Raw genomic sequence first — 12,706 nt, 5'->3', positions numbered from 1 at the left:
GTACAATACAGTAGTAGATGGCACTCTCTCTATTTCCCTTACTCATCACTCCTAGGGTGATGTGGATCAGCACAAGGCTGCGTCTGTGAGCTGGTGTATCAGAACCGAGTCGCTGCGCTTTCTTCCAAGCGTTAGCACTGCTGCTGTGATGCTACTCAGCTAAAGAGGTTCAAAAAGAGGCGTGTGCTAGTCTTCTTAGCCCTCCTTGTGCTTAGGGATGACTAGTGATGGGGATATACAACTGAAAGGGTGGAACAATTGGTAAGATAAATTGGGCCAAAAACAGGAGAAATTTAAAAGCGCTACTGCAATAAGCCAGCTAAACACTCCAGCAGTGCTAGCCGGGGTTAGGAGAAGCTACAGACCGATAATACTCACCTCTGAACAAGGAAATAGCGAGCTTGGTTAGCGGGCAATGCTAATACTGACTGCTTCAGCCTTGGTGCTGGAGAACTAAACTGAAACTCCTAATTTTTTTATTTGGCGGAGTGGCTTTGCTGCTACTTAATACCTGACTGGTATAATTCTTGCATAAGGAGCACCGGATTATAAGGAGCACTGATGATTTGTGGGAAAATTAAAGGATTAAAGGAAAACTATAATACTGATATCAATACATCATACATTAAAAAGCCTAAACAGTTAATAATGTGTAAGTTGGGTTAATTTGTGTACATAAGCTTCCACCGCTTGTTGTCCTGACTGACTTCATTTTGGGAAAACCAGGTGAATCTGATTCTCTGCAGCAGGTGAGATAATCTGCATACGGCCCTCCATCCAGAGTACAGAGAGTCCATCGTCTTCTCACACGTGAGCGGCGATGAATAGAAACGCACAATGCAACTCGCAAAAACTACACGCACATGCATTTCACTACCATTCTGCCGTCCAACTTCAAACGCTGGCCCAGCGATACCCATCTGTACTCTCCGGCTGCACCTGAGCATAACCGGAATTTGATTTGTCAACAGGGTGAATTCCTGGCGTGTAAAAAACACGTAGGTGTGTGTACGAGAGAGTGAGAGAGTGAGAGAGTGTGTGCGTGTGACACAATATGTGGAAACAACGGCAGAACAAAACATTACGGACTGTGGGTTTGTTTGTTTGCAGGTTCGTGTCGATCTCGGCTCATTTACGGTTTCGCTCTTTCTTACCGCTGATCCTTTCGGCAGCGCAGTTTCATCCACAAGCAGGTACAGGATGTTCAGAGCCACCAGGAAGACCGAAATCGCCTGCAGAACAAAAAGACAACTTTTAAGGCGAGTTCACAGCAGTTAGAAATGACTTTTCAGTCCTTATACTTCACATTGATGTGTGGTTTGTAGACTGTAGTGCTTCTAATTGGACGAGACGCCTTTTTTTTCCAGGTGTTGTGCCAAATTCTCTCTGCTAAAACTCCCCTTTGCTTATGAATAAGAGCTAATCTACAGTTACAGTAGATACAGCAATCATAAGCATAAACTCTTGTGCCCATACTGCTGCCCTCACTTTCTCATAACTGGTCCAAATATCCTGTATATTTCCACACTGCACAAAACAGTCCATAAACATCCCAAAAATTATAATATCAAGTTACTTTATTTCAGTAATTCAGTTCAAAAAGTGAAACTCATATATTATATAGATGTATTAAATACAGAGTTTAAGTTTAAGTAAGTGTCTCAGAAAGTTATTATATAATATCATAAAAGACCAGTTGGTACTTTTTGGCAGTGTGGGCAGTGTGCCAAATACTGCTGGAAAATGAAATCCTGCATCTTCATAAAAGTTGTCATTAGCAGAGGGAAGCATGAAGTGCTGTAAGATTTTCTTTAGACTTGATAATAAAACACAGTGGATCAACACCAGCAGATGACAGACATGACTCTCCAAACAAACCATCACTGATCATCAGTAAACTGCTCGAGGTCTAGTGTGAAGTTTCCACCAATCAGTGATGGTTTTAGAGACGTCATCCTTTTTGGTTAACATGTTTTATATGTACCGTGCCGGCGAGCAGAATCAGCATCACGATGGGGTAAAGAAGGTTCTTCTCCCAAGCTGAGGCCTTCTTCTTCCTCTCTAACAAACAAACAATCAAAAAACATGAAACAATTAATGAATTAATTTAAATAAAAGGTAAAACAAAAGACAATAAGCACATTAGAAACACCTCTGTGTGAGTGGGTGGAGCTAAACTGCTGGAGACTCAATATGTAAAACCACGTCCATCATCCTGAGCGCTCCTGATTCTCCCGTTCTGACGCAGGTCCTGCCTGGCAGCCGCGTGACCGTCTGCTCCGGCTGCGCGTGGCCGTCCATCCGGCATCCTACCAAATGAATGACCTCACCCGAAGACGCAGCCACAATAAAGTTCCCTCACCGTCCAATATACTAAGTGCCTTTGTGGCCCCGTCCCGATCCAACTTTCTGTCTGACTGGAATCATTTATAATCGCCCAAAAATGCAGCGGCGTAGATAATTAAGACTACACAACAGAAGCCTATCTGGACGCGTCCCAAATGAACAAATCAAAGCCATTTGCATTAGGATGCGAATGAGCTCGGTGCTCCAGCTGTGTGACGTCAGAAAGGCCACTGAGGATGGAGTTATAACCAGTTCGATAATATCATTAACTTATCGCATCCTGGCCTCGTCACAACTGGACCTCTGCCCACTTAGAGCAGCACGAAGAGAACTTGGGTAAAGAGTTGGGTAGAAGCTAAAGCTATCCAGTACTGTTATTGAACACAGAGAACTAGCCATCCAAATAATTATGATGCTGTTATCCCATGTAAGGATGCATCTGAAGTGGTTAAAAGTTAACATTACCGTAACTGAACTGTAATACTAGTTGACCAAAGCAAGTACCGACATTTATCTGAGGCTCGGATATCTCTGGAGCTGCTGTTAACTGACACAAGGACACATCTGGAGTGGCTTTGGTTATCCAACCAAAGCAAGCATCAATGTGGTTATCTGGCAGTGCAAATACTAATACTTTAAAATACTAATGCCGGGTTCACACGACACGATTTTAGCCCAGGTTTTCAGCCGCGACAAAAACAGCTCCTGAAGCAAATCAGGGATCTCTCGGCATTCACTCAGTCGCATGGTTTTAACTACTGATTCGGAATGCTAGATATCCGACTCAGTCGTCTACTGGGAGTCAGGAGCAGCGGCTACATACTGCTAATGGGATTACAGAGAAAGAACAAAAAAAACACGGGTCCGAAAACCACCCCCTGCATTACCAGAGACTGACCACTTTCTGTCCTCCCGTTATTTCATGACAGAGGGATCCCACGAGTGAGTTCTCTATGAATGTGGATGAATGGAGCTAAAAGCTAAAAACTTAAAATAAAAAATAAAAATGAACTACTTGTTTTAAGTATTTCTTTAATTTTAGAAAGTAGACTTGTAAGTAATGTATTTTATCTTTTGCTCATCCACAAAACAGACTAGAGGTTATTTTAAATGTGTTATTTGGGGGGGGGAATGTAAGATAATAATGTCATATATGCTTTTTCTGTAGAGATCTGTAAAGTTAACTATCATGCTGAAAACTGTCGAGATGAAGCTCACCTAGCTTGTGCCTCTGGCTGCGGACGTTATCAAGCTCCTTGTAGAGATGCTGGGAATTTGGCTGTAAATGGGAATTGAAGGATGCACCTGGAGAAGAGAGAAGAAGAAAAAGAAACAGAAAGAAATGCTTATTATTATACAGAATATATCCACTTAATTTAAACTGCCTACAAGTGACTATCATGGCTAGAAACTTATAAGATCAATAACTTATTATTAATCGTTATAACTATTATTAGTTATTAGAAAGCTCCACCTTGTCATTATGATCATGTCATGTCATTGCAATGTTTTGATTCTTGACACAAGAAGTAGTAGATACACAGCACTGTCTCTGTGTCTGTGTGAGTGACAGGCTGCTGCTGCCTGAGAAGTAAACAACACCTCAGTCCAGCACAGTTTTGCAGCGCAGATTTCACGCTTTTAATCCCAGAAAAAGCGCTCTCATTTACCTTTTAAAAAGCCATTTAAAGCCATTTTGAGAGCTCAGCGCTGACTCAGCTCTTGATTGGTCCAGACGGTGCTCGCTCAGTCATATAGTTTTAACTACTGAATATCTAGCAATCGGAATGCTAGATATCCGACTCAGTCGTCCACTGGGAGTCAGGAGCAGAGGCTACATACTGCTAATGAGATTACAGAGAAAGAACAAAAAAAAACACGGGTCCGAAACCCACCCCCTGCATTTACCTTTTAAAAAGCCATTTAAAGCCATTTTGAGAGCTCAGTGCTGACTCAGCTCTTGATTGGTCCAGACGCGAGACGGAACAAGGGTGGGGGCGGGAATGGGCTGGTGACATCATGAGCCCTGCATTGTTTAATATCGCAATATATATCGTTGAAAAAGAACATTCGCAATGTAAAATGTTTCCAATATCGTGCAGCCCTAGTGTGTGTGTGTGTGTATGGTGTGTGTCTCCAGGGTAACAATGTGAGGGGCAAATGCAGAGAGGGGTTCTCCAGGAAAACCGCAGACCTCAGTCTTATTTGGCTTTTTTTAAACCCAATTTCTCCGCCTCTCGCTTCTCTGCTGTCACTCGGGCTCTCCTCAAAGCCCAGGATCGGTTTGCAGAGCCTCCGGGGTGTACACACACACACACACACACACACACACACAGTGTGCAGTAATTAGCTCTGTGTTACAGCGTTACTGGCGTGCAATAAAAACTCAATCTTTCATCCGTCTCAGCGAGAGCAGCTGAGCAGCAGCCGATCACTTTGATCACGACCAGCCGATTAAGACCTTTATATCATCTCTGTCTACAAGCGAGGGGGGGGGGGGCGGTGTGCTCCAGGTATTTCCTCAGTCTTTGACGTTTAGGGAAAGTCTGAGCCCTCCAACCAAACTCAGCAACAGGAAATGTCAGGACTGGACTGATCTGTCAAAACCAAAACGCTACAGAACCCAACTGAAACACGACACCACCTTCAGTACGTACGCAACACTACACCAGTACACTGGATTACTATTGGAAAAAAATATACATACTGCAAATGTTTTTTTGTTCAGTGATGCATATATTGCAATATAAAACAATGCAGGTGAAAACAACAGTAAAACAACAGTAATCGCTCCTTTAATCAGGCATTTTAATTGATTTTTAAAAAGTAAATAAGAAGTTTGTTTTTCTGGGATTAAAAGCGTGAATTCAGCTGATATTGATGCGTGTGGTTACCACGTGTTTACTCCTGCCCCTCCCTCTCGCGCTCCTCCTCCCCCTAGTGGTTCTCAGGCAGCAGCAGCCTGTCAATCACACAGACACAGAGACAGCGCTGTGTATTTACAGTACTTCTTGTGTCACGAATCATATCGTTAACCTATCGTTAAGTAGTAGCACTACATAAAATACTGGGGACAGAAACACAAAAAGGAAATGTGCCCAAACACAACAAATTACACACTTCCTCACTAAACGGTATTATTTTCCACAATGGACAAAGTTTTATCATTTTGAAGTGAAGATAGAGAAGGCTTTGGCAGAAATAATTGTTGATTAGTTGGCTAATTGAAAAAAAATAATAGCCAGATTAGTCGACAACCAAAATAATCATTAGTTTTAGCTCTAGCTACGGGATGTAAACAGTGGTTTTTAAAAAGCTTCTTGTTCAGTTTTAAAGTTATTACAGTGTAAAAAGCGATTTATTGATTTATCTGCAGGGGCAAGAATATGCCCCATATGGTCCATTCTAAAGCATGTTTGGACAAAATGTAAATAAATAAATAAAAAAACTAAATTGCTGGATCTCGGAAAGCTGGGGGAGAGCAGAGGTGGGCTATTCAACAAAGGTAAGTACTCTTTATCATGTTTTACTACAACAAAAGTACATTTTACACTGGAGTTCTCCTTTAACTCCTTTAGCTTAGCTTTACAACAGGTCTTACCACCCAGCAGCGAGACCTGTTGAATTATAAAGGAAACATGGCGACACCCCTGTTCCTTACTAGTGTTGCATAAAATGCACCTTATAGTGCGAAAAACAGGCTAATAAATGTAATCCTTTATCGTTTATACTGATCATCATTTTCCTTTCAAATTCAACACGCACTTCCGTCTATGACTATTTCTATAACTACTGTTTTAAGGATGAGCATGTAATAAATGTTTAATAAAAGTGCGAGACGGACTTCGGGCCGAGCTGGTCTCTGTCTTAGAGCTGCTGCCCGGCGCAGTGTCCTTCACACCCCGGCTAACGGAGCTCACACCACGGCTCTGCTGCAGAGCTGAACTTAGCAGCCCAGGAACAGATGATGTCAGATCTCTCTGAAGACGCTTCGGACGCTTCTGCATTACATCAGCCCTGATTATGCAAAGCAGGCACGCACGCACACACACACACACACACACACACACACACACACACACACACATATACACACACACACACACACACACACACACTCAGGAGGCTTCGCAAGGTCACCCTGCCACTGCGCATCTGGACAACAATGACGAGCAGCAAGCGAGCCAAGACCAAGGACACACACACACACTCACACACACACACAGTACCTAGACACACAAATACAACTGCATGCAGGGTCGAGAGAAAGTGTACACACCCCTAAAAATAATTAGTGCTTTTATTTAAACCTCTTGTCCTTTAAAGACCCTCCAGAACTTTAGTTTCAAACTAAAATATGCAATTATTCATGCTCAGTCTTTTTGCTTTTTTTAAGCATTAGCATTAGCGCTACCTGCTTCTTTCTCGTACCCACACTGTATCTCTTGGTGCAGCTGTGAAGCTATAGCTGCAAAAAAAAACAGCAAAAGCAAACCGCCTGACCTTTTTTCACCTCCTGAACCTGAGCATGAACTTCAGAGCAGCTGTTTCCTGTTTCTCCACTCCAGCAAAAGATGCTCCACATATGAGCTGCTAACTCATCCATTTCCCTTTATAAAGCTACGAGTCTCTCCTCTCTTTAATATGATTGTGTTTTTTTGTTGTTGGTGAAGAAGGAGGCGTTTATACAGGTATCAATGTGCAGCATGTGAGACGATTCAGGAACAGATTTGTTCACATTACACACAGATACAGATCACTTACATTTACAGTGAATGTGAACCGACAAGATACACAAATCTGATTTAAGCAAAAAATTTGAAGCAAAACGTGATCTTCAGACGTCTCTGATACGGTAAAGTGAAGGACAGGTTCTCTGGTGGCATCGCTGGAGGGGATGTTTGAGGGGTCTTCCTTTCTGGAACTCAGGCTACATTGTCCCGCTGCTCCGCTCGGCATGCTGGGATTCCCCCCATCAGAGGAGGGAACACGCCGCGGCAGGATTACAGCAAAATGAGACGCTGCCCACGGCTCCTTTAATCAAACCACTCGGGGTGACGGTGTAACTGGGACATTCCGGCACAGAGACCGCAGCCGCCTACCTACCCTGACGTCACACACGATCCACACTGCTTATCTTCACTGTCCAATGAAAAACAAGCATCTCCAAAACTGCAAATTTACAGGAGAGACAAAAAACCTTCTAAACTTTCAATGGAAATCAATATAAGTTTGAAAAACATCTATTGGTCCATTCACCGTGAAATTCTGACACAGTGTAAGGGACACTTGGTTTGTTTAAATTATGTAGTATTGTAAGTTTTAAAATCCTTTAATTTTCCCAAAAATCATCAGTGCGCCTTATAATCTGGTGCTCCTCATGTATGAATTCTATCAGTCAGGTATTAAGAAGCAGTAAAGACACTCCACTGAAGCACTAAAGCAGGGTGCAGCAGCATTAGCATTAGCCGCTAAACACAGCGCTAGCTCTTAACCGAATGGAGAATCTGCTGTATCGTGTTTGAGGTAAATACAGTTGGCTAACACGTTACCTGTAGCCCGTTAATCAGCAAATCAGCAAAAACAAAAAACAAAAAAAAATACCCAAACAAATAATAAAATAAAATATTTAAAAAAATTAATATGTGATAAAACAAATAATCACCAGTACTTACAACGGTAATAAACTATAAAGTCTTAGCTAATTATTATTTGACACTAGTCATTAGTGGGACATTATTAAACAAAGCATTAAATTCTTACAAATGTTTACAATTTTTGTTAACGCTACTGAATCGCAAGACAAAAAATGCTTAATTAATGAAAGAAATGTCTTAATGAGTGTTGATGAATAATTAGTTACTCAAATTTTGAATAAATAACAAATTGTAGTCCTTCAGAAACACAAACGCATCTACCTAGAGACTTTCTCTACGCAAAAACTACAAATAAACAGAGACGACCATCAGCAGAGAATAAGAACTGAAGGACTGGAGGACTGAAGGACGCCGTCGACCTTCTCTGAACTCTCTGAGCTTCTCTCTCCTCCTTTGTACCTGCGTCACCTGCAGCATCTGAGTTCACCTCAACACGTCAGCCTCATCCTCCCCCCAAGCATGAACGGTATCTTCCCAGAATGCCGAGTGTTTAGGCATTCCGCACGGCCGCTGGCCTTTTGTTGTCCGGTCTCGCTCGCTGCCGCCCCACATCAAACACCGGCGGTTTAAAAGAGGAGACGGAAAATGAAGAAAGTCAGAAGAGATTAGCGCTGTTTTATCGGACCTTCAAAGTGGCCGAGCTTTTCGGCGTCACGGCAACGGAACCAAACAGCCAGATGAGAGTCTATAGAGACGCAGCCGTGGGAATTAAGCAACGGGTCCTATCAGCCCCGAGCATCTCACCTACCTCCACGAATTCTATAGAGGAGGAGCTGCTGCTGCTCACTGGCATCTGTACACTTGGTTGCGTGCTTGAGTTAGCGCTAAAGTCCGGGTTGGCGAGTGGCCTGAACGCTTCCTGTGTTACGAACGTTTCGTTTTTTTTTTCCTTATTGAGAGAATGAAGAACGAGGAAGTGTGTGTGTGTGTGTGTGTGTGTGTGTGTGTGTGTGTGTGTAACAGTGCTCCATTATAAGAAGCTAAGCTCCTTCTCACCCAGAAGCCTTTAAAGAAACACTCCACACATCCCTTTATCTTCCACATCAGAAACAGTGCAGTATAAGAGCACTTACACACCAGCATATACTCCTTTTATTTGACAAACTGCTCATAAAGCACAGTTTAATCTGTTATATTAGCCAGATAATGCTAAATAATTACCACAGCTTTGAACAAACACTGTCTCTGCTGCTCACTGTGGTGCACGTCCCATTAAAAATAAAGTGTTTAAAAGCGCAGCAGCAAATTTTTAGCGCTCTGTTAAAGCAGCTTCATACTCGACTTCTTTTTTGCCCTCCTACAGCTGTTGGTAGTAGGCGGTCCTTCACAAACCCTGGAGATATCGACCAATAGAGTTAGACAGACTGTCAAAACTACCCCTTATCTACACTCGAGCGCAATAGTGTCACTCGAGGAAAAAGAGCATAGTGCGCAAGAATAACTGTAAATTTGAGAGAAAAAAAACACCAGAGAGGGAGAAAAATTAAGCTCGAGAGCAATATTTTGTTTAGCGTGCACACAATTCCCTTTTTAACCTTTTTTATGCTTTTAAGTTTCACATTTGTGTTTGAGAGAAGCAAATTTACACACACAAAATGTTAAAACATGCAGGTAATTTTTTTCACCTTGTTTTTTTGCGCCCCCACTTTTTTTTACATTGACGTGACGCCATAGTTAGAAGTAGTTTGTTAGTTAGAGGTGTTAGGAGAGTAGGTGCTCTTTGAAGAGCTCTGTTTTTAGGAGGTTCTTGAAGGTTCTTAAAGGAGTGACGTAGTTCGTTCCACCTTTGCAGAACTATGCACTAGGTATGAAAACAGTCTGGATGTCTTTGTGTCCCATTATTTTATTTTTAAAGCCTGAAATTCTAATGCTGCCGGAGTGTAAAACACTATTGTCTAACTGTTGGATCTTATCAGAACTTTAACCCTCTTAAAATCTTTAAATCGTTCACATCTAGAACAGGAGAACGACATAAAAATAACCTGCCTTTGTGAGTTGCATGGCAGCTCCTACAGCTGACCAGTTTTCAGGCATGTTATCTTTAACTCCCATCAAAAACATTCCCGTGCAGAATTCCCACAAAAAAACACGTTTGATAAGTGCGATCGAGAAGCGGAGACTGGAAGCGGAAAAGCGTCCGGCATTCCTGATGTCCGCCACCATCAGCTGTATCGATCCGGCCGTGACACAACAAACACACTCACCATTCAGCTTGTGCTGCAGGGCCTCTTCCTGTAGCTGAATACAGTACATCTGCTCGTCCAGATCCTCCAATATCTGACCAGGAGAGAAAAGGAAAAAAAGAGAGAGAGAGAGAGAGAGAGAGAGAAAGAGAGAGTAAGAGGCTTACAATAATATACTGTATTGTTTTTCCATTTTATTACACAATTTATTATGGACATAAATAAATAAATGTAAATTCTAAGCTTAAATGCAAATATAATGCAAAATGCAAAATTACTATTGCAAAATGTTATTACTAGTGCGTTCAACTTTAAGGCCGTTTTTACAGCAGCACTATTTGGTTTGGATAAAACAAACTCTGGTTCGGTTCACTTGGGTGAGACAGTGATCTGGTCTCAATCGGATATACTCCTTTTATTTGAGCTAAACTGCTGATAATGAGCAGTTTAATCTGGTATATTAGCCAGATAACGCTAATTACCACAGCTATGAACAAATGCTGTAGTCTGTTTGGTAGACACATTACACTATTTATTATACACTATAATTATTTTCCTATCCCTCCCAAAATACAGGGAAGTTCCAGCATTTCAATAATTTAAATCATAATTTAAATAATGATTAGTTACAGAATATAGTCAAGATTACTACAATTATTTTTAAGAGATTGATTCTAATAAAGGGATAATTCCCTTTAGGCAATCTAACATTGATTCTTTAAGAAAACAAAAAAAGAAAAAGTTTAATCTCTGATTAATCTCTACTGCTGCTGCAGCTCAGCCAATCAGCTCTCCCTCCTGCGCCGCCCCTAAACCCATACATCACCCAGTGCCCTGCCCAAACTAACCCTCTCATTTTTTTTTTTTTTTGCCTTTTTAAGTTTGAGCTAAGGGTGGAGTCAGCAAACATTAGTGGGTTTTGTTTTTCCCCTTTAACTGATACAGTTCAAGATTTTAAACTGCAGTCAAAAAAAAAAAATAGCTTATATATTTTAGTATAACAAATACACTGACTTGGCAAAAGTCATGGGACTGCGTATATAAAACACTTATTCATGTATTTTACTGTGTCTTCACATACCGTGGGCTTCACCAGGAGCTGACCCATCACTGTGAACATCCGGGACAAACCCACTGGTGTACACACTGGAGAAGACAGGGAAAAACACATATACAAAATTTGTTATTCTGTCACACTTTTTTAGAGGTTATTAGTGAAAATAAATCAACATGCTTTCTACAGATGCACAATAAAATTAGATATTGTTTTTAAAAAAATCTCTTCTTTTTAAAACTTTTGTATTTTGTTGGATTTTACAGACTGAAAACAAATAGTAAAACAAAAAACATAACAATAAATTGATTTGTGCTTGAACTTACTGAGGAGGAGCAGACCGCCCATCAGAGAGATGCAGGAGTACAGGTACGGCAGGTAGAACTCCCACAGATCTGTGAGAAAACACAAGCACTGATCTGTTATACTGTCTTCACTCTGTAACTATAGTCTCTACAGGGTCTCTTAAACACACACACACACACACACAAACACACACATCATACACAAAAAAAATCTTACCATACAGAGACTCCATGCTCGCTGCATCATTGTCAATGAGGGCAGATGCCACCCAAACGATGCCCAGGATGAGCAGACCGAGGAGAAACAGCATCACAAACGTCTCCAACACTCGCGCCTTAATGCCCTGAAACACAGTTAACATAAGATAAGACCTAACTCACCATTACCAATCACTTACCATACACTCAGCACTATTATTTACTCAGTATCTACTATGAATTATTTAATATACACAATATTCAATCAGTGTCAGTTATAAATGATTCAATTTCTACTTAGAATTGTTCAGCATCCAGTGGTACATTATGTATTATTCAATACAAACTAGGGGTGGGCAATATTATATCGTATACAATATATCATGACACAGAAATATCATGATATTAAAAATCCATATTGTGATAATAGAGATGTTCTGTCTTAAAAGTAGTCTATTATTTACTGTGAAGCTTTAGGTGTATTTATTGTATACTTGTTTTAGTTTGCAGTTTTTATGCATGCACTAAATATTTTGCAATATTTTTTGCAGCATTATATTATTTTATGCTATATTATTTATTTTGCCACATTATGATTATACTGTTATACTATTATACTACATTCCTGAAATGAATTAATTATTTTTCTGTTTTCCCATATCGGCAAGTATATCGTTATCGCAAAAATACCCTGAAATATCGTGATATTATTTTAGAGCCATATCGCCCACCCCTAATACAAACTATTCAGTATCTACTATGAGTAATTGCATAGTGTTCATATTATTCATTGTTAAATGCCTACTATGGATTATTCTCTATCCTTCTTCTCACTGAGGCAGGGTTTTTACGCCAGTTACTCAGTCCAATGCGAGCCAGCTGGGGCAGACAGGCGTGGGGCAGAGCCACAGTTCCCCTGCCTCCTCATGTAACAACATACACTATAAATGACTCGGTATCCAG

The 12,706-nt window shown here is 40.9% G+C and overlaps 1 protein-coding gene across 1 annotated transcript in view; it reads right to left on the bottom strand.

Moving 5' to 3' along the window:
* The window catches only part of lmbr1 (limb development membrane protein 1), a 34,643-nt gene that overhangs the window by 8,737 nt on the left and 13,200 nt on the right, over positions 1 to 12,706 (bottom strand). Inside the window, exons 6-12 of the mRNA XM_022677761.2 lie at positions 11,763 to 11,889; positions 11,567 to 11,635; positions 11,268 to 11,332; positions 10,208 to 10,280; positions 3,565 to 3,651; positions 1,985 to 2,061; positions 1,155 to 1,232 (exon numbers count right to left, since the gene is read on the bottom strand). Coding sequence (XP_022533482.1) covers positions 1,155 to 1,232; positions 1,985 to 2,061; positions 3,565 to 3,651; positions 10,208 to 10,280; positions 11,268 to 11,332; positions 11,567 to 11,635; positions 11,763 to 11,889 — 576 coding nt within the window. The remainder of the gene's footprint in view (positions 1 to 1,154; positions 1,233 to 1,984; positions 2,062 to 3,564; positions 3,652 to 10,207; positions 10,281 to 11,267; positions 11,333 to 11,566; positions 11,636 to 11,762; positions 11,890 to 12,706) is intronic.

The sequence above is a fragment of the Astyanax mexicanus genome, chromosome 8 (assembly GCF_023375975.1).
Source record: "Astyanax mexicanus isolate ESR-SI-001 chromosome 8, AstMex3_surface, whole genome shotgun sequence".
Lineage (NCBI taxonomy): Eukaryota > Metazoa > Chordata > Actinopteri > Characiformes > Acestrorhamphidae > Astyanax > Astyanax mexicanus.
The sequence above is the reverse complement of the archived record's forward strand: the minus strand, read 5'-3'. Positions and strand labels throughout refer to the sequence as shown.